The sequence below is a fragment of the Pomacea canaliculata genome, linkage group LG3 (genome assembly GCF_003073045.1).
Source record: "Pomacea canaliculata isolate SZHN2017 linkage group LG3, ASM307304v1, whole genome shotgun sequence".
Lineage (NCBI taxonomy): Eukaryota > Metazoa > Mollusca > Gastropoda > Architaenioglossa > Ampullariidae > Pomacea > Pomacea canaliculata.
In genome coordinates, this window is record NC_037592.1 from 36,933,771 (window position 1) to 36,953,535 (window position 19,765).

At 43.1% G+C, this 19,765-nt stretch overlaps 3 protein-coding genes across 5 annotated transcripts in view; 1 reads left to right on the plus strand and 2 right to left on the minus strand.

The window, feature by feature from the left end:
- Positions 1-49: 49 nt before the first annotated feature.
- On the plus strand, positions 50-5,288 carry LOC112559708. 3 transcript variants are annotated; one of them, XM_025231047.1, is made up of 4 exons: positions 50-496; positions 892-926; positions 1,888-2,124; positions 3,106-5,288. In XM_025231047.1, exons 1-4 carry the CDS (start codon positions 79-81, stop codon positions 3,409-3,411), a joined length of 996 nt encoding a protein of 331 aa, XP_025086832.1. In that variant the 5' UTR covers positions 50-78; the 3' UTR covers positions 3,412-5,288. The 3 variants fall into 3 exon arrangements, with proteins under 3 accessions (XP_025086832.1, XP_025086833.1, XP_025086834.1); XM_025231048.1 differs by having other exon boundaries at positions 1,975-2,124; XM_025231049.1 differs by having other exon boundaries at positions 2,020-2,124.
- Positions 5,289-6,212: 924 nt separating this feature from the next.
- On the minus strand, positions 6,213-13,037 carry LOC112559706 (major facilitator superfamily domain-containing protein 8-like). Its single transcript, XM_025231045.1, is given in 11 exon segments — positions 6,213-7,815; positions 8,085-8,455; positions 8,606-8,709; positions 9,150-9,284; positions 9,776-9,882; positions 10,258-10,439; positions 10,957-11,070; positions 11,380-11,542; positions 11,544-11,624; positions 11,742-11,889; positions 12,553-13,037. Coding segments are annotated over 11 exon segments (1,710 nt in total). The 5' UTR covers positions 12,636-13,037; the 3' UTR covers positions 6,213-7,593.
- A 380-nt stretch (positions 13,038-13,417) lies between these two features.
- The window catches only part of LOC112559657 (CD109 antigen-like), a 36,039-nt gene continuing 29,691 nt past the window's right edge, over positions 13,418-19,765 (minus strand). Inside the window, 17 exon segments of the mRNA XM_025230992.1 lie at positions 13,418-13,567; positions 13,770-13,852; positions 14,298-14,400; positions 14,688-14,835; positions 15,191-15,300; positions 15,650-15,712; positions 16,095-16,244; positions 16,752-16,811; positions 16,813-16,880; positions 16,883-16,958; positions 17,331-17,513; positions 17,738-17,812; positions 17,926-18,082; positions 18,349-18,430; positions 18,642-18,818; positions 19,114-19,252; positions 19,615-19,743. Coding sequence (XP_025086777.1) covers positions 13,550-13,567; positions 13,770-13,852; positions 14,298-14,400; positions 14,688-14,835; positions 15,191-15,300; positions 15,650-15,712; positions 16,095-16,244; positions 16,752-16,811; positions 16,813-16,880; positions 16,883-16,958; positions 17,331-17,513; positions 17,738-17,812; positions 17,926-18,082; positions 18,349-18,430; positions 18,642-18,818; positions 19,114-19,252; positions 19,615-19,743 — 1,821 coding nt within the window. The 3' untranslated portion in view covers positions 13,418-13,549.

A 19,765-nucleotide genomic window follows, 5' to 3' on the forward strand; every position in this document is an offset into this window, starting at 1 on the left:
CCTAGAGGCTCACGGGGCAGAGCAGCCTTGGCCCGTGCCTCATTGGCTGAAAGCGGTCACAACAATAGGGGAGACAACATGACAGGAACATTGTCTCCAGGTTCGCTGAGTACTGGACCTTCAGAACACTCATTTCAGACTAGTGCATTTGGCAGTGCTGATCCTGCATTTCTTTCTCATCAGACCAGCAAAGGGATCTCTAGTGGAAATGGACTTTTGGCTGAACTGTTTGGCAAGCAAGATCAAAACCCAGGTGTGCCAAAATCTCTTTCAGACCCGCAGCATGACTGCACAGCGACGCCAAACAGCCGACCCTGGGGCAGCAGTGATTCCAGTCTGCTTGAGCAGTCCATATTAGAAAACATTCTCAAGGGCAGGGCACAAGACCCATCTAATGTTCTGGGGAGGAAAAGCTATTTCAGTGACGAAGGTGACAGCTTGCAGTTCAGCACAGACAGGGATTTGGACTGCTGGCAGCAAAATATCATCATGCAAGGTAGGCACTTTTCAGTGTCAAAAACATTTAGGGAAGAAAAGAATAAGAAGATGCTATAATCGAGTAAGCCCCGAGTCAGAACAACATGCCTACGAACCAACCTATTCGCACTTCTTGCCCTATGCTGTACTCCCATCCCCAGCTCCATCCAAAAAGTGATGAAAAATGTGGAACATGGAATGGCATTTTGTTAGATATCCAGTAAATCGAGTAATCCAGTAATGCTCAAGCAGTAGTAATTTTTTGAAATATGAGATATCTATGGATGAAGGCATTTTATTGCAAAACCAGTAATCGAGAAATTAATTTGATTGCTCATCCTTGTAAAAGTTTTTCTAGTCGCTCACCTTTGACTCTTGTGGAATGTGAATTTGCATGCTTTTTTTTGCTTTCAGATGCTAGAGAGTCAGCAAAGAAAGCAAGAGTACAGGTTAGCAATTTTCTTATTTACGTATAATCTAAATTTTTATTTGTTAACTGTATGATAATGCAAATATTTCACACAGACATTTGATGTTTGTATGACAGTTATCAGCATAATGTGAGACTGAAACTATAATTTTTTTAAGAACAGGATCATAGAGAGTGGAATTTATAACAAAAGTTTCATGGGTGTCTGGGCAAAAGCAGCTGTGAATAATTACCATGGGATTTATGTGTGGGCGTGCATACTGTGGTTCTTATCTCAGACTTGAAAACTTTGGATATTGCATATTTTCTTTTTCTGGTCTCACTATTATGAAAATCATGCTACAGTCAGTTTTCAAAAGGATTTATGTGACAGGTAGAAGCCATGTTCATGAAGCATTGGTTGTTGCCCAAGAGTAAAATAGGGAAATTAAGGACAATTTTCATGTCTCTCGTGTAGTTACAAGTCCAGACCTCAAAGATATTATGGTTATAAAGCAGTATTCAGACTCTGTGGATGTTGCTTTACCCCTGAGACCATAGTTATAAAGCTGTGGCACAGATTTTCTAGGGTAAGGTAACACAAATCACCTGTTAAATTGCTGTTGTTACGATGACAGAATATGATGATTGTGTGTGTGTGTGCACACGCACACACATGCAGCGTAGGTATGCATGATTTACGAAAATGCATTTGTTGCCCACGATAAGGTCTGTGCTCTTGCTCCTGTATGTATGCAAAGCACTTTAAACCCAGCTGGCGCTGGGGAAAGCGCTATATAAATGCGCTGTATTATTTTTATACTTAAACATAAAAGGAAAATGGATGTTATGGAGGTCAGAATGTAAGACATCAACAGCTCACTCCAGTTTATGTGATGTTGGGTTGAAGGCAGTAACCCTCTCACTGTAGTGCACAAGTCACATGTTTTACTTGTGTGCCTTGTATGTGATGCATCCATGTGCATGCATGCATGCATCAGGTACCTGATAAAGTGGCATATGGCGACTGGTCAGTGGGCCGGCGGCCACCTGGAGAACTTGAAGAGCTGAAGATGTTTTCTGCACAGCTACGTGGGAAGCATCAATATATGGAACAATGCCTTGCTCTGCAGGATGGCTTGCTGCAGAGGCTGGAGGTGGCACTGAAGGGACACAACCCGGCTCCTCACACAGCAGCATTTCTTCATCGTCTTCATCAGCGTTTGACTGAAATCAAGGTGAGCCCCTCAGTCAACTCCTTATTTACATGGTACATTTCCCTTTCTTGTCTTGATAAAAACCCAATCATAGTTGCTTGAAGAAACAGTTACGGTATGGTGTACAATTTTTGGATTAGCAGTGATTAGTTTTCAGTAAGGTGACCAGACGTTTCGGAGGCGAAAGCGGGACGCGTGCCGATGATAGTGTCGTCACCGTCAAAAAACGCCGAATCAGCGTACGGTATTCAGATTTTTAAAGACAACCGGGACATTTGATGGACTTGCGAGAAAGCCAGAAAGCGGGACATTGGGCGTCTCACGCAATGAGCAGGCGGGACACGAGGTCAAAAGCGGGACTGTCCAGCCTAATGCGGGACGTCTGGTCACCTAGTTTTCAGCCAAGATTCCTTTGCTTCATTAATATATTATAGTTCAATTGTATTATAAAACAATTTAAAGAGGGCAGTAATTTTCATTTAAAAGATTGATATGCTTGAAATACATGCTGTAAATGGTGAGATGAAGAGTTATAATGAGTTATATAGTGAGCACAATTATTCATTTGAAAATCTTTCTCTCCCCCAACTGTGTGACATTTTTTGCTTTGGATGTATAATGTCAGAGAAGGATATAAGGTGAAAACAGAACTTTTGTGTTTATTATATGAGCAAAAGCTTTTAATTTAAAATTTACTATGATAGTGTTTTTTTGGTAGTCATAAAATAGACCTAGTTTTGAGGACAGACAAGTCTTAAGTAAAATGCCCATTCTATGTAAAAATATTCTGCTTTTGGTCCTCCAGAAAAGTATAAACATTTTCATTTTTTATTATTATAATTATAATTGAAATAATGTGCATCACTTGCCACCAAATAGTAAAAGCAGTGTTAAGAGTGTAAATAAAAGGGAACACCAAGAATCTATGCAGTAGGTGGTGATACCAAGTTTATGCAAATATTCGTTGTGTGACAATGGCTTTACTTATGATGTGCTTTGCAGGCAAACAGAGTTCAGCAAGAGGAGGAACTGCAGGCAATCAAGGCCAGGTTTCAACAGCAGCTGCAGCATGAACTTCAGGCAGCATCTACCCGTCGCCTGGCGATCGTCTCCCCTCTCCCACGCCCCACAGCTGCTACTCAATCGCATACAGCCTCCAGTTCCACACCAACACAAACCATGGATATGGAGTGCTCTGCAGGAGCTTTTGGCAGTTCCAGAGAGGACTTTGTCAGAAAAACCGATGGAGCTGATGCTAAAACAGACTTTCATGACATGTCTCTTATTAATTCTTTAAAAACTGATTGATAAAGATGCTTTATGTCCATTACTGAACAGCATTGCCATTGAGGTGAATGTTGGGTAGCCACATTCTTTGATGGGACCAATTTTTCTTGGCTTGGAGTGCTTCAAGACAAGGTTGGTTGGATATTGTACAGGGTTATGCAAACATCACCAATAAAAGGTGTGTTGTGTGCTGCATAAAACTGGGAAAGCTGTGATCTTGATCAGTTGTTATGACCAGCACCTAGCGTCTGGCGAGCTTCAGCAACGAGAGTGCCTGCCCACTATTTGGAGCAGCTGTGCAGTGCCATTAGCATAATTTACTTTCCAGATTTTACTTGGATAAAAGACTTTGAATCGGTTATGACATCTTCACAAAAAATGCAGAACATATTCAGACTGATGCCAAAGGTTTATACATTTCATTTGTGATGTTTGAGCAGCTTGCAGGCAGTTTAATTGCCCAAAAATGAAGCTTTCTTTGGATTTTGCTTGTTGATTCTCTTCTCACTAGACAAGGATGCACAGGCAAGCAAACAGGTAGCTGTTGATGAGATTACAAAACTGTGCAAGACAAGATTATTCGTATGGTAGTATCTTCACACGTTGCTGTTGAAGTATGTAGTGTGTGCATGTGTGGTTAGAGGACGATGTGAAAGCATGAATGTGCAGGCTATACAAAGTCAGTAGAATGACAAATATAATGCTGGTGGATAAATGGTAATGAACAGAGATGGCTTATCTTAGAGTTAACATTCTTTTAGTGAAATGACCTGCAGGTATGAACGGTGATGCTTGCTAGCATAAATAACTTTCTAAAGAAATGGCCTGTATGTATGCTCTTTAATTGTATTGGTATTCATCTTTGTTCTCTGTGTTACTTTGTATACTATTCATTTCCATACTCTGATTTAAAGCTTATACTATCAAGGGCCCTATTTAAAATGGGCCAGTCATTTTTCATCTCCCTTTACGGTAGTCACACATAACATCCTTCCCCATCTCTCTCACACACACATACAACAGACAGGAATGTAAATGCTGTTCCTCTAACCTTTCTCAGTCTTTAATGAATGAGGTGTTAGAGCCCTCACTTTTCTCTGCGCCATGTTTTTGTGAGGTTGGTGCCATCTCCTGTCTCTGACTGCCTTACCTTCCCTCTGTACGGAGCCAGGTAGCCAACTGGGTCGATTGGGGGAAGTTTGCTATAAGACACAGGTGTCATACTGGTCTGTGTTCAGACACCAGTTTTCTAACCACTTGGCTCTCTGCCTTCCCCCACATAGTACACATACCGTAGCACTTACCAACATAACAGTAGCAACCTCACATTCTGCCAGCTCAATTTTCATGTCCACTTTCCCGCAGGTAAACTAAAGTTTTATCTCCCCTACACTGGAAACAACAGCCCCTAAAATTAGCCTCAGATGGCATTCTGGCTAATTTAAAATCTATCAGACTAGTTTAGTTGGCCTGGCTGGCAGATTTGCATGCATAAAAGTACAACACGAATAAAAGGTGTTTTCTGACATCAAGAATCAATATTTGCATACATTGGGCTTGAGTGTACATTTTTCCTGAAACTGGTTAATAAAACCCACAATACGTTTACTGGGATTAGGATGGATGGTATAAAACCCTCAACTTTAATTGGGTGTATAAAGAGTTCTATTATAGATGATAAGCAACTGTTAGTCTTAGCACTTTGTCAATGATAAACACTGGTTAAGATACACCCCTGCTATTTAGAATGTGTAAATGTGGATGAGAGAAGATAGGTATGTGTTTAGAGTGGTGCATTGCAAATAAAATGCTTGCACTTTTCTCACCTGCTGATTGGCCAGTAGCTGAGAAGGACTGCCTTTAAAAAAATAAAAAAGCCAGCTTGACCCACGTGTAAATCTGCATTTTAATGACTGGATTAAATTCTGATTACCAGAACCTCAGCAAAGTCTCTTCCATGCATGAAGTACAAGCATTTAAATTGGATTTTCACGTATGCGCAGATAGCTGACACTGGGACAAGGATATGCATATTTAATATGCTTCAATTATCTTTTGAAGCCTTTGCAGTGTAAAGGCTTTTATGTTCCAACATAAAGTCCTGCATTTGACATTCTTCTTTGCATGTTATTTAGAAGTGTATTTTTGTGAATAGAAGGGAGTTGGCTGCTCAGATTTTTTTAATGTGTCTTTTAAAAGGCTAAGCTCTACAAATTTGCACTCATATTGGTCTATAACGGATCATTGTGTCACCATGTAGGAGTTCAAATATTGATATTTGTAAATAACAGATGAATTGAATCTCTATTTTTTAAAAAATGAAATTAAGGACAACAAAACACAAGCTTCCAAATGGCATTTTAATGCAAAGTTACGAAGGTGAGCCTGAAAATTAACTCAACAGCACCTGTTCTTTAAACATTTTAATCTTCTTTTAATCAGGACTTTTTAAAAAATGTCTGTATACATTGAACTGCAAATTAGATGAAAATAAGGGCAAGTACAACATATCACAGAATACAAACATATCGTTTTAATCATCATAATGTCCAAAAATTCATGCTTACTAAGAAAGGTCACATGTCTAGCTTCTTAGCAGGAAAAAACTACAGTGAGAACTTTCACTATCTCTAGATTACTCATGAACATTACAATAAGAGTAGGCTGAACAGTAAGGGCGGAGGGGCGTGCAAACAAAAACAAGATATTGACAGACAGCAACTTATCAAGGACAGCAACATCTAAAGTGAATGAAAAAGGACCAACAAATGAATGGGATGTAGAATATACAGGCTTTCCTTTTAAATAAAATGTAAGTCTGGTTTTTTTTTTTTTTAGCTCTTCTGTTTGACGAGTTTCTATGATGGCATTCACATGCAATTGCAGATTGTGAGCAAAGCGATCTCATGATAGAGGATTTTTTTTACAAGCATTTTTATTCTCTTTAATTATAGCATTTTCTCTAATGAACACTTTTGTGGTATGTAGAGTCACCAGGTTTTCTGCATGGGACTAATACCATCTGTTTTCTTTGTATTTTTAAAAAATATTTATATTTGTAAATACTTTGTTGTAATTGTGAAATAACATCTAGATCTGTTTATCAGAACATTATCTCTTAGTGAATGCTTTTCTTTGCCGTCCATGCGTTAGTCCCAGAGTTTATGTGGTCTGCCACAAGATGCTTCATTCCATGCCTCTTTCCTCCCTTTACCTGTAAATGAGTGACTTAGGTTCAACTTGAGGCTTTACTAGGAAGGGATGCTTTTATATTTGCTAATATCTGTGTTTCTAAAGTTCCATTTTGGAACACAACATACAGCTTATTCATGGGGTTTCTTCATCTCCTTTTTTCAGGTCTGTGATGTATAGGCTTTATGTCTCTGGGAGGGCTGTTTGGGGAGGGGGTACTTTGCTTCTGCCATGACAGCTAATGTCTTCAAATAAAAACTTCTTAGTTAAAGGAGTTTTTCTTTTTTTCTGTCCATCTGTCGTTGTCTCCAAGATTGTTTTATACTGAAATCTCATTTCCAGTGAATAAGGCATATCCCGACCTGATCAAAAGTTTGATGGATTGTGACAATCAGCGCAAAAATTTGGCGATAAGCTACAAGATTTTTAGTGCAGTGCTGATATTAACAGGTCACAGAAATATACACCTGATCTATGTTGTCACAAAGAGGATATATTTTCAAACCAGCCAAATGTTCCGGTTTTTTTTTTTTTTTAGCACAACCATTGTGTCCCCGTATGACTATCAAAGTGCTGGACGTAAGCTGTCGTTTTGTTTTGCTGTCAAAATTTACATGCTTACACTGGTATACACACATACACATTTATACTGGTGTTACAAGATTATCCGAACTCATTTCATATTTCTGACGTCACTGAAGGGCCGCAGCCCAATCAGCAACCGACATGTGACGTCACGCAGTTGTCTTGAAAACATCGCATGCGCGCGCATTCCTACGTACAGTACCAACCATTTACTTCATACTTCTAGTCGCGCAAACTACCCTTAACTTCATACTTTTAGTCGCATCTTCCACACGACCGGAAATCTCAAAATCTTTTAAACTTTCCTTCACAAACTTCACCGGTAAAACTGGTTACGTGTCAGAACATTGTTACGTGTGCAGACATAAACATGTGTGTAGAAAGCAAGATGGCTGTTTATTTTGCACAGTTTGATGCCCAGGAAGGCTACGTATATTCGTCGTCAGGGCGACGGCGGTATGGTGTGTCGCTGAACGGCAGCAGACGACGGTAGGACAGGAGACAGAGACCGACTGTCAGCAGCAACACCGCGCACGCAGACGCGAACGTCACTCGTGGTCCGTAGGCGTCGTATATCTGCGACACGAAGATGGGCCCCAGGGTGCGGGCCAGGCTGCCAGTGGCGGTCAGATACCCCATCCACAGTCCCTGCCACAAAACATCGGCACAGTTGTAGGCTGAACGCACAGTTAGACACACCTAACCACTCACATCTTTTTGTTAAGATGAATGACAGCTGTTTATCGACACGGGGAATTAAAATCGACTCTTATGAACAGAAGTTAGGAAAAGGACATCAAGAGTTCAATGAGGACATGCTTGAACAAACTCGACACAAATGAAATTATAGGTAGAACGTTGACAACTGGAAAGCTGGTGGAAGTGATCATCCTGGGTGAAGCTAGCTGTGGGCTTACCTGTGGCTGTGGACCAAGAACCTTCGAGAAGAGAGTATACGTCATCACATTGCAGACAGGATAGCCAATGGCTATGGCCACGGTCCCACCCAGGAACTGCTGGAGCCGAACCTGCGGCACCTGCCCGCACCAGGCAAAGGACCATGGACACCCCTCCGGTGCTGCTGTGACGTTGGTGGTTGTCGAGGTGGTGACATCTAGGAGGGAGGTAGGGTCACTTCGGAAGTCCTGAGTGTATCGTAGATCGGACGTAAGTGGCGCTGCGATTTCGTTACCGTTGGCAACACGACTGGGCAGGAAGTGGGTGAGGTCACGAGGTGACAACGCCATGGTTGTGTGGGTGATGTTTGGTCGAAACGGAGTCACAATGTCTGCACAACACCACAGACATTTAGGTGAGCGCGCACACACACAGTTTGATGACATGTAATTGTTTCTGTGGAATAGCCATGTTGATCGTTAATCAGAGAATAAAGTGCAAACAGTGTGATTATGTGCGTGCTACCAGTGTAGTTACTCACCTGCATAGCCCATAACTGGAAGTTTGTGTCCCCACGGTAAAAAGATGAAAAATCCAACGAAGCAGAACACGTAGCCGGCGATTAACAGGAGTCGACTGTCAAACCTAGACAGAAAAAAACAGTTGTGTAAGTTAGCGAATGGTCAGCGCAAATCGACTGTTAAATGTGTCGTCGTGGTCGTCGTCTGGCGTCTGCCACGAATCTACAGAAGAAATGTCGTCTGCTCTTCTAAGTCGCATATATGTACACAGGTCAGGGTCACTGAGTCTCTGAGAGAAAGTAAATAAGTGAGGGAAACTTAATGGCTTCTATGTATATGTAAAATATGTTTCAACAGATTTTTTCTTACTAATGTATCTACATTTTCCATTTAAAACTCACAACAACAGAGTAATAAAAGCTATGATGATGAAGGTGATAATGATGATAACAATAATGTTCTGGTATAGAGCGTTTAATAATAAACTTGTTGTTATACATAACCAAATTCTCAAAAAAGAAAATCAGATTAAACCGAAATAAACTAGTCTCATGTTATACTTACCGCTTAGCCAGTAGTTTTACTACGAGAAAAACCACTATGGCAAGGATTCCAGCCCCTGCAAGCACGATACCCATGTACAAGGATGCCTGAGGCTTACTCCACCCGTACATATCCATCCCCAGTGGGGTGGCAATCCTGCACAGAGAAACTGGAAGATTGAATGACGAATGTAGTCCTTAGTGGCGGACACATTTTTTATTTATATACTTCCTTCAAACATCCACACAGACTGTTGTCTGCTCTCGAAAATAGAAATGAAATAACAGTCTCTGCTGTGTGGATATGTAGCATGGGATGCAGTTTTTATCCTGTTTATATTTGCTGACCACTTCAAGCCTCTCATGACAGCTTATTCTCTAACGGTCAACCAGTCACGACAGCCTATTCTTTAAAGGTCAACCTACCATGAAAGCATATATATATCTAAAGGTCTGTTTATCATGACATTTTCCCGAAGGTAAACCTAGGATAGTAAATATATTTTATCTAAACCAACAAGCTTTAGCGCTGCTTTATTTATATTTTAAATCGTGAATCTTTTCACGGTGCAGTCTTGTTTTACATGTTATAGAGACAGGACGATACGGTGAAGACATGTCTGTCAAGGTGTGTTCACTCTCTCTTACGTCTCGAAGATGGTGAAGACGAAGAAGACAACGAAGAAAAGGACTATGGTACACGTAAACGGCCACGTAGTCTGGAGGGCCCGTGTCGCTAGCGACCTCTGCATTGACTACAAGGAGCCAAATAAAATAAAAATTGTGGCTGAGACAAGAGCCAAGCAGACAACAGAGAACATTTTTGATTGTAACGTATTGTTTGCAAGTGGAAACGTCTTTTATAATCAGTTTAGTAAAGACATGGCGTACATCGGCGAACAGATGTGAGAACATCCGAAAACGAAGGGAGACAACCTAGCATGCAGGGGCACAGAAACGTAATGCAGCATTCAGGAACAAAGGGAGGAAACCTAGCATGCAAGCGCAAAAAGACTTGATTTAAAAGGGAGACGATCGAACTAGCATGCAGGAGTGGAGGGACACGAAATATCATTTAGGAGTGAAGGGAGAAGACCACAGGCATGAAGGGAGACAAAGCCGTCCATTACCTGACTGAATGTCGTTGACGATGACGTGCTCCTGCACGACGTGCTCACGGAACACCAGGACGAGCAGCACCAGATTAATGAGAAGCCAAAAGGCCGCTCAAGAATGCAGGTGTTGTGTACATGTCCAGGTGAAGCCAAGTGGTTTCTACGGGTCCCGGGTATCCAATCGACACCAAGGCCGTCTGCAATACTATGGCACATGGATTGTGACATGGCAACACCAATCACTGGCATGTACATCATTCAGCATTAACAATACAAATGATGGTAGCTTGTTTAGTTCCTTTTTACCTCATTGTTTGTTTTCTAAGCCCTCAGTAAAACTCTCCTATAGCACCACTCTCTGTGGTTTAATCTGCTTCAGCTTCGTCTACTTTCTTTCCTTCTTTATGGCCATTACTTCAGAGCTGATATTAGAGATCTTGCTACGCCAGTTCAACCGATTATGTTGATAGTACGGCTGGCATTCTCTGATAATTCATATCAATTCCCTGACACTCAAGTACTGAGTGAGCGGGAAAAAGTTTTCTTGATTCAGGCCAAGGCGAGCCTCGAACTTTTTGTCAAGTGCAATAAACTCCAGGCTACAACAAATATTTTAACGGTTGGATACTCCTGTCCAAAAACTAGAATAAAAGGAGAAAGCGAAGTAATTTAAAATAATGTCGAGGGCAGAAACGTTGTGTGGCAGGCTCTCACCTGGTCCGAGAATGAAGCCCATGGACTGAAAGATGCTCACGTTAGCCATAGCGGCGGTGCGTTCACTCAGAGTTGTAGCCCCTGACACATAGGCCCGGACGACTGCAGCGTTACCTGCACGGAGCAATACGTCACACCGTCAAACGTCACCAATATGGATGTAGTACATCACTCCACAAAGGTCATCTGAATGGTGCAGTAGTAGTCACTACGTAAGCGTTACCTGGGTGACAAGCACGTCACGTGAATGGAGCAGTACGTCACAGTAAGCGTCGCCTGTATGGTGTAACTCGTCAGGTAGTAAGTGTCACTTCAAGCATAGCAACAACATGCGCTATGAACTCTGTTGTAAAGACTGTATGTTGAAATTCTTTTCGAATCTGGCGACTTCAAGTTTTCACAAACTGACTACTTCTCCCTCACCTGAAGCAAATCCCATGAGGCAGCGCGCCGCCGCCAGGTAAAGGCCGCGGTCACCATCCACACTCGGCACGTAGGCGTAGAAGACGTTTGCGCCCACCTGCAGCAGCAGCGACACACCCAACGGTTCCCGCGAGGATCTGCGTTTGGTGGACCACAGGCCGAAAGATGGGGGAGGCCACCAGCTGCCCCAGGCTGAAGGCTGCCACCACCCAACCTAGCAGACTGGGGGTGGCAGAGGCGTCCATCTGTGCGCATGTCAGAAAGAAATGCATGCGATGAAGAAAATATTCAAAGAAAATGATAAAACAGTAAGCGAGAGAAAATGTTTGACGAACAGTTTAGATAATGTAAGCGTTGCTCACCACTTGGAGGTAGGGCCAGATGGTCGACATGGTGATGGTGAAGGTGACGGCACTGATGAACATCGTCAGGTACATGACACGGATCGAGTTCCAGCGACTGCGATAGCCATCAAGGTGTATTTTCACGTCTAGTGTCACGTGGACCGACCTGCGGATATCCGCCAATTCAACTGACCATCCGTTACTAGACTCCACTTGCTTTCACATACAGTAAAATCTCGACAGTATCTCTGTTTTATGTAAGCGAGTAGCGTTAAAAAATAATAACAACAACAAAGTTAACACTTATATAACTCCATCGCATGGCGCTTTACCAAAGAAAAAAAAAAAAGGGGGAAAAAAACAAGGTGGGGTGGGGTAGTCCTATAGGTGGTGTTATCGCTAAGAAAAGAAGGTTAAGAACATTTACTGTACACAAAGAATGAAGATATCTTGGATGCATGTAGAATTTTTTTCCGGGCTTGATTTATAGGCATCTTTTCTTTCGTCTATGTAAAACTTTACACTTTGAACTCCAGAATATACAGACAGATGTTTAAGATTTTATTTTTTAATTGAACTTTGCTAATCTGAAACCACAATCTTTTGACGATTTCATTACGAGTCCCCTTTCCTAATCCATTTAAATATAAGGCGCAACATCCAAGTGCAAAATTTGGTAAAAAAAAACGCGCAGCTTACACTTAACAAGATGATATGGAAACAAGATAACCATGATAACATGTCGTCACTTCCGTTAAAAAATAGTTTGGGTTCAGCGTCCTTAGAACATCTCAGTTCACTTCTCAGTGTGTGTGTGTGTTTGTCTTACCCCTTGGTGTCTTCAGGGTGACTGACTTGGTCAGGTCCGGCCAGCAACGGCGACCTCTCGTTGTCATCGTTGCCGTCGTCCATCCTACGTCTGGGTGGCTGTAGTGTCAAGAGATGATGGTGGTAGCACGCAAAACGTGTTCTCCTAGTCCAGGATTATTGTCCCTTGCCTCATGTGACGGCTGCTGATGGGAAGATCAAAGGTTTGCTACCTGAGCGTGCCGTCACGTGCTCTCGCCTTATCGCAGCATTGTCGCCACCCGTGTCACCCGCTGGTCGCCCGGTCAGTCATTCGCTATAAATAGCACCAACTGCCTTCCTTCACCCACCCCTATCTTGAAGAGACACTTCGTCCGTTGCTTTGTCTCGAAGGTGAGCATGAACAATAATTATTATCTCCGTGTGGGAGTTGTGGAAGTGGGGCCAGTGAGTGGGACGTGTTCAGGGTTTACCTGTGATTAGCTGGGACCAACAGAAGAGCATGTTTAACGTGAGAGGAAATGCAGGTTGTCATTCCCGGATGGTGACATTTCTTTTTATTTATTTATAAGAAGACTCCCACAAAACAAGCATTTAGTGCACCAAGCACATTCTCTTACTTACGCACAAAAGTAAATCGAAAAAGAGAAATGAAAATGCAAGATAACGACAAAGAGAAGAAGAAAAAGTAGAGAAAAAGAACGAAGAAAAGAAAAATTAAAGAAGGAAAAAAAAAGAGCAACAAAGAAAAAAGAAATAGAAGGACAAGAAAAATCAAAGATAGAAATATAGAAATGGGCAAAATGCTCCCTGTAAAAGCAGTATTCCAGACATGGAAAATGACCTTTGTTCAGACTCCGGACATGACAAAGTAACATACAACACCGACAATTTTTTTATTTATTGACAGTTTATTCTTTCTTCTTTTACAAGAGCGATTGACACACGAACACACATTGACATTAAATTGACATTTCCACAGAGTGGATCGTAGTTCTGCACCTCGCAGGGCTTCCACCTTATCGGCGTCTGGATGCCTGTGACATAAAAGCACGAGCAATATAAGTAGACACACACAAACAGACACACAACACACACACACACACACAGAATTGAAGGAGCGTGTGCAGACACTCTCTCACGTACACATGTGGTTAGGAAAAGGACACGTGTTATACATTTGTAATAATCTCATTCTTATTTATATCTTCTCTCATCTCTTGACTAGTGAACACGTACCGGGCAGCTGCATTCCTGGCAGACGTCGCACACAGAGGAGCTCTTCAGACGGATAGATTCGTAGAAAGCCGTTGCTTGGTTACCTGTTCATCATCATCATCATCATCATCATCATCATCATCATCATCATCATCATCCAATCAATCAATCAATCAATCAATCAATCAATCAATCAATCAATCAATCAATCATCTAATCATCAATCATCATCATCATCATCATCCCGCCATGCAACTATAAAATACCAACCACCCACCACCCACCGACCCACCCAACCAACGAATTCATGGTCGAAAATAAACCAAAACATCCATCCTCCTATTTCTATAACCTCCACGACTAAGACGAACGTTACCCCTCCCCTCTCAACCACCACCCATCAACATGACCGCCATTTGGATTTTAACCAAGTAAACCATTCCCTATCACCATGTCCAACATCATCATAACAACACGGTATCTCCCAGCTTTCCCTCCCTTAGCACAAACGGCACGAGACACAACCGCTGGACGAGAAGACGCACTGACCAGGTTCGTAGTAGTCATACACCCTCACGGCCACGGGCTTGGACTTGGCCACCATGCCAGTCCTCACAGCGTTCATGGTCACGCACACAGGTGTAGTGCCGATCTGCACGAGCAAGACATGATGACATGATGATCAGATGACAGTGGACTCCAGTCATAACACAAGTGAACACCACAGAGTTCTCCAGTCATTAATAAAGGGGGGGGGGCATGATTGATTACAGAGGGTTTTATATGGGTAAAACTCCAAATCTCAAACAACGTTACCACAGAAAGTTTTAAAGCAGCTGAAAATTAATTGCAGCCTTTCTGCAAGTAAGGTCTTTCCCCGCCTTCCTACACAAGGTCCAGCAAAAGTGAAGGCAACTCTACAGCCTCGCAAGCGCTCACCTCGTCGAAGTAGAGGACCAGCTTGCTGTCCTGAGTCTCCGTGCGCTTGATGGCTGTGGCCGACTTCAACGTGTCCTTGTCGATCTCAAAACCCGAGGGCACACCCACCTCCTGTACAGCCATGCCACTCTTCCCGCTCGCCAGCCACCTGAGACAATCATCATCATCGTCAGCAGCAGCAGCACTTGGTTTACTTAGCGGGAAAGTGTTTTAACATATGAAGGAGAGGAAGAAAGGAAACTGGAGTACCCGGAGAAAACCCCGAACGGTCAGCCATGTGAACAGGCGACACATACAGAGATTGTCTCGAGACGAGATCCGAACACAGTGCCTTTCACTTTAATGGTGAAAAGTGAGTGTCTTCACCACTGCACTACTGGGAACCCTGATTCCGTTCCCTCAAATCTTTTGCGCTAAGAGAGAATTTTTCTAATAATAGGTTCCACCCGAGTCTCGCGGCCTATCTCTTTTTCTCCCAACCACCAATGACGTCACTCGCCTACCTGGCGCATGTCTCCAGCCGCAGAAGGTTGATGGTGTCTTCCACCAGCTTCACTGTCATCTCGAACTTCGGCTCCTCAACCTCGGCCTCCACGTTGATGAACACTGCGATCTGTAAACAAACCATTGAAGTTTGAAAGTTGGAAGCATGTGTCCGGTGAAATAAAGGGCAAATAGCAAGATGTGTTGATGGCCATTGTGCCCAGTCTCCGCCGCCTCCATAGTCACATTGCGTCTGGCGTCTCTGGAGTCAGAGACACAGGATGGCGGAGACCAGGACAACACAGAAGCTCACTCTGACTTTACCTGTAGTTCTATGGGAACATTTTTACACGATGCATGCTAACCCTACTTATGCATCTGTGTAAGAAATCACACACCAGCTATTAATTTTCTCCATGACGAGACACTTGATCGTTGTTAGAAAGGTTAAAGGCTATTTTCTGTGATCAGATACCCACCTCCACAAGGGCCAAGCCAGATCCTGTAGCTTCCACGGTTACTTCACTGGGGATCGAGGGAAGCTGCAAAAGGCATGCAATTATTCAACAGCCATCTTTTGGGGTTGGGTGGGGAAACAGGAAGACAGTCAGATAGTTGATACACATTGTTACAATCATAACAAACACATAACCAGTAACTCATCACAGCAACTGAATAAATATTGTCAGTCTACTGATTCATATCACAATAGAAAAAGTGTAGAGATGCATTTTGAAGTGGTGATGACATCAGGAGGCATCTTGAATGTTTTTGTACGAAGTCAATAGAAATCAAAATAATGAGTATCTGGCGCGTTCACTGCAGCATAATAATAATTACAACAACAACAACAACAAACAACAACAACAACAACAACAACAACAACAACAACAACAACAGAGAAAGTGTAGACAGTAGACTGACATCGGCGCTCTGCAGGACGAGGGCATTGGTCTGGCTGATGGAGAAGTTGCGAGAGAAACCGTTGGCCAGCACTGCTACCTCCACGTTGAAGGAGTTGGAGTAGGCCAGACGAGCAAACTCGGACAGGGCCTGTAGGGCCAGGATGGTGTCCTGCAATTTGCCCGCAGACTTTTACAAACATCCCCCTCTTGAAAGTCAAGATGAAGTCTTGCAGTTTAAATGTCATTAAACATTATTTACTGTAGGGTCGAACCGTTTCCTGCTTTCTATTTGAGATTTTAATGTAACTTATCCAAAATAAAAAAAATTTAGTTAACAGTTTTGAGATTGAGCTCAGTATAATGCCGGAATGGTTGTCATTAAGCATGTAACAAGAGGCTTCTTCGTTAATGTACAAGCTACTTCAAAAGACGTACTAACAGATCAGTAACGAAAATCAGAACTCAAGATAACAACACAAAATAACATGAACCTAATTAGAAGAAAACTGAAAGTCAGTCAGGCCGACATCAAGGGTGTCCTGGGGCTGGGTGCACAGACTCGGTAGTTCATCCCTAACCTTCATTGTCAGCTAAAATCTTGATAAAAGATTCGCTCTTTCTGAATATAATATAACCCTGTTAGCAGGTCAGTGCACTCGGCGCCACCCAAACAGACCTGAGTGGAAGAGTAGCCACCATTGGGGTTGCGCTGGGAGGCGACCCACTTCATGACATCGAAGACCCTCGACGAACTTGTTGGAAGCCGCGAAGCTCAGCAGGGCGTAGGCTGTCATCTCCACGTCCCGGGAGCTGCCTGAGGGTTCTGCCAGTACCGGGTGGTGCTTGTACTCGTGCCTGTCTCCTTGTGCCAGTACTTCATGCCCTCTAATTCACAAGCAATCAAATAAAAGATAAATAAAGAAAAAAAAGAAGAAAAAATCACAAGTAAATGAGCGAAAAATGTCACGTGATTTCGCACAAATAATGTTTAAGCAAGCAAAAATTATGACAACATAATAAATAATCATAAGACTTCAAACTGTCAGTTACAAGGACTTCAATTCCTAAGATGAGGCAGTATAGTAGACATCCCGGTTATTCTTCCACCAGGAGATCCACTAATCGTCCTTTTCATTCTACCCACTACGGAATTCATATTTATTTATCCATGAGCATATACGTGATGCCAGTGAATGGTGTGTGTGTGTTGTGTTGTTGGTCTACAAGACAGTGACAATCCACACTCGGCCATCACCCACCCTTGACAATGGCGTGCTCCTGGAAGACGGGTGAAGGCCGTTTCAGCACTGGGATCGCGAGCAAGGGTCAGGGCGTAGGTGGTCATGGCCAGCAGGTAGTCGTCTGTGATGGTGTGGAGGTTTTGCTTCAAATAAGAAATGGCCTTCAACTTTGCCCCTTCAATCAGGCTGTTCACGGCCTGCACACACGAAATGCTCCAGTGAATGGTGAACTCAAGACGTTTCCTGAGCTTGGAAGTTAGCATCTCATGGGGTGTCATCCTTTTCGTTCACTCGGTTTGAATTAATAAGAATTCAGTCGTGTCATTGAAACTTCGAGAACTCTAGAGAAAACATAATAGCTGTGAAATAGGAACAAACACAAGCAGTTTTTCACAAGCTTTCAATAAAAGAAATCACTCACAGGAGGTAGGTCGTTGTTCTCCAGCAGGGAGATGAGTACAAAGGCGGTCAGGCCAGGGCCACTGCCAGAGCCTCCCTGAAACATTCACCGATCAGGGATGATACAAAAACACCCAAGAATGATTGAAAGAAAAATATTTTTCAGCATTAGATGACTGCGTTTTCTGTTGAAATGTTCAACTCTCTCACCTGCATGTCGGTGTGGATAACACGGCCGGGTTCTGGGAAAGAACCATCCGCAGCTTGTCGCTCCACCATCCACTTGATGGCGCGGTCCAGCACCTTGTCGTCGATGAAGATGTAAGCGCGTGCCTGGTGGAAGGATTTGGCCACAAATGCCGTGAGCCTACCAACAGAAAAATACCCTGAGCTTACCAACAGAAAAATCCTGGCAACAAATGCCTTGAGTCTGGTTTCAGACATGTCGAGATATGTAGAACTTAAATAAGTCTGCATCTCCGTGTCGCCATGTCGAAGACGGGTATTAATCAACGGCTATGAAAATCATACGAATTCCCTCACTGTCACCTTCATCCTCCTGACTATAAAACTAAACAACAAAACAAAACAAAAACAACAACAACAAAAACACCGGAAGGTCTCAAATCTTACCACATGCTGCCGGAACTGTCCTGGTCTCCAAAAGCGCTGAATGAACCATCTTTGTGTTGGTATGTCAGCTCCCGCTGGTAACCTAGGAAACGGGACAATGAGTTATTTACCCAGTGAACAAGCAAGCTTTGCAAGAATACAGACAAGATGTTAACAATCTGATTTCACTCTTTCTGGAAAAAAGCTACAGGAGAAGAGAAGGCACAGTGCTATAACCTCGGCCACTGAACGAGAAAACGAACGTTTGTCGTGTGTAAACAAGACCAGCGGGATGCTACGATCCCCAGACTCACCTTGTTCCATGTATTTGATGGCTTTCTCCTGGATGTCGGAGCTGAGCTGGTGTGTAGCCGACAGGTAGGAGTAGACGAAGACATCGGGGGCCATGCCGATCATGTTCTGCTCGCCGCATCCCGTGGGCATGGTCAGCAGCTTGTCCAGGCCGTTGACACTCGGGCCCATCAGGTCACCTGCACCAAGGAAAAGTTTCGAACAGGTATTTCTCTTTCTAAACTAACTTACCTTGAAAAAAAAGTGTAAAGGCGAGAGACCACACTGTGTACAAAAAGTTGAAACTGGAGTAAAACATTTTATAAAGTAACGTGTGTATCGTTTTGATTTGTAAAAAAAAAAAAAAAGAAAAAGAAAATCAGATAAAAAAATGTAAGAGAGACTGAGGAAAACTTATGAAGAATTTATTTGTAATGTGTGCGCGAGACACGTGTGAAGACTGGCGTATGCGCTAGATGTCGCTGCAGCACTGACCGATGGCGGTGACACGTGCACGCTTGGAGTCGGCCACAATGTTGGGAGGGAGGGAGATGGGGACGGTTTTGGAGAAAGAGTGGTTGGTCTTCAGGTCCACCAGAACTGCCATGTTGATCTGTTTGGGCACGCCCTCGGCCTGGAAAACCAATTAATTGAAGAGTTTAAAATAAAAGGCTGTGAACAGGAAACCAGCTGAAATTAAAGATGAAATCAAATAGCTGTGTTTAGTCGAGCGTTACAATGCTGATTAACTAACAAAGACAGATGATCAAAAGATTCTCGGTGGACTGTCGCTTGTTGCGTTTACATAATTCTTACCCAGGCCATGGCATGGCAAACTGATTTGACAAAACAATGCAGGTCGACTGCTGACAGAAAGTAGTCCCTTCCACCTGATTTCTGCTTAGTGAAGAAGATGCTACCTTTTTTTTCTTCGCTGGTTTCGTTCAGTCATTGTGCCAAGCTGGTGGTTGAGGTGAGGTAGGGGAAGGAACTCACCTTCACCAGAAGTTGTCTGCGGACGGCGTCTGCAGCACGGGTGGACTGGGCGGACACGACGAGGTCGAGGTAGCCGATGATTGCAGGCACAATGGGGAAGTAGACAGACTTGCCTTGTCCGGCCGCAACCTGATCAGTCATCATTCTGTGT

Bases quoted from the DNA above. Each gene is read 5' to 3' on its own strand.
- LOC112559708 (XM_025231047.1), top strand. From the start codon at position 79: ATGACAGGAACATTGTCTCCAGGTTCGCTGAGTACTGGACCTTCAGAA. The intron at 497-891 runs GTAGGCACTTTT...TTTTGCTTTCAG, and splicing joins GCAAAATATCATCATGCAAG to ATGCTAGAGAGTCAGCAAAG. The intron at 2,125-3,105 runs GTGAGCCCCTCA...TGTGCTTTGCAG, and splicing joins AGCGTTTGACTGAAATCAAG to GCAAACAGAGTTCAGCAAGA.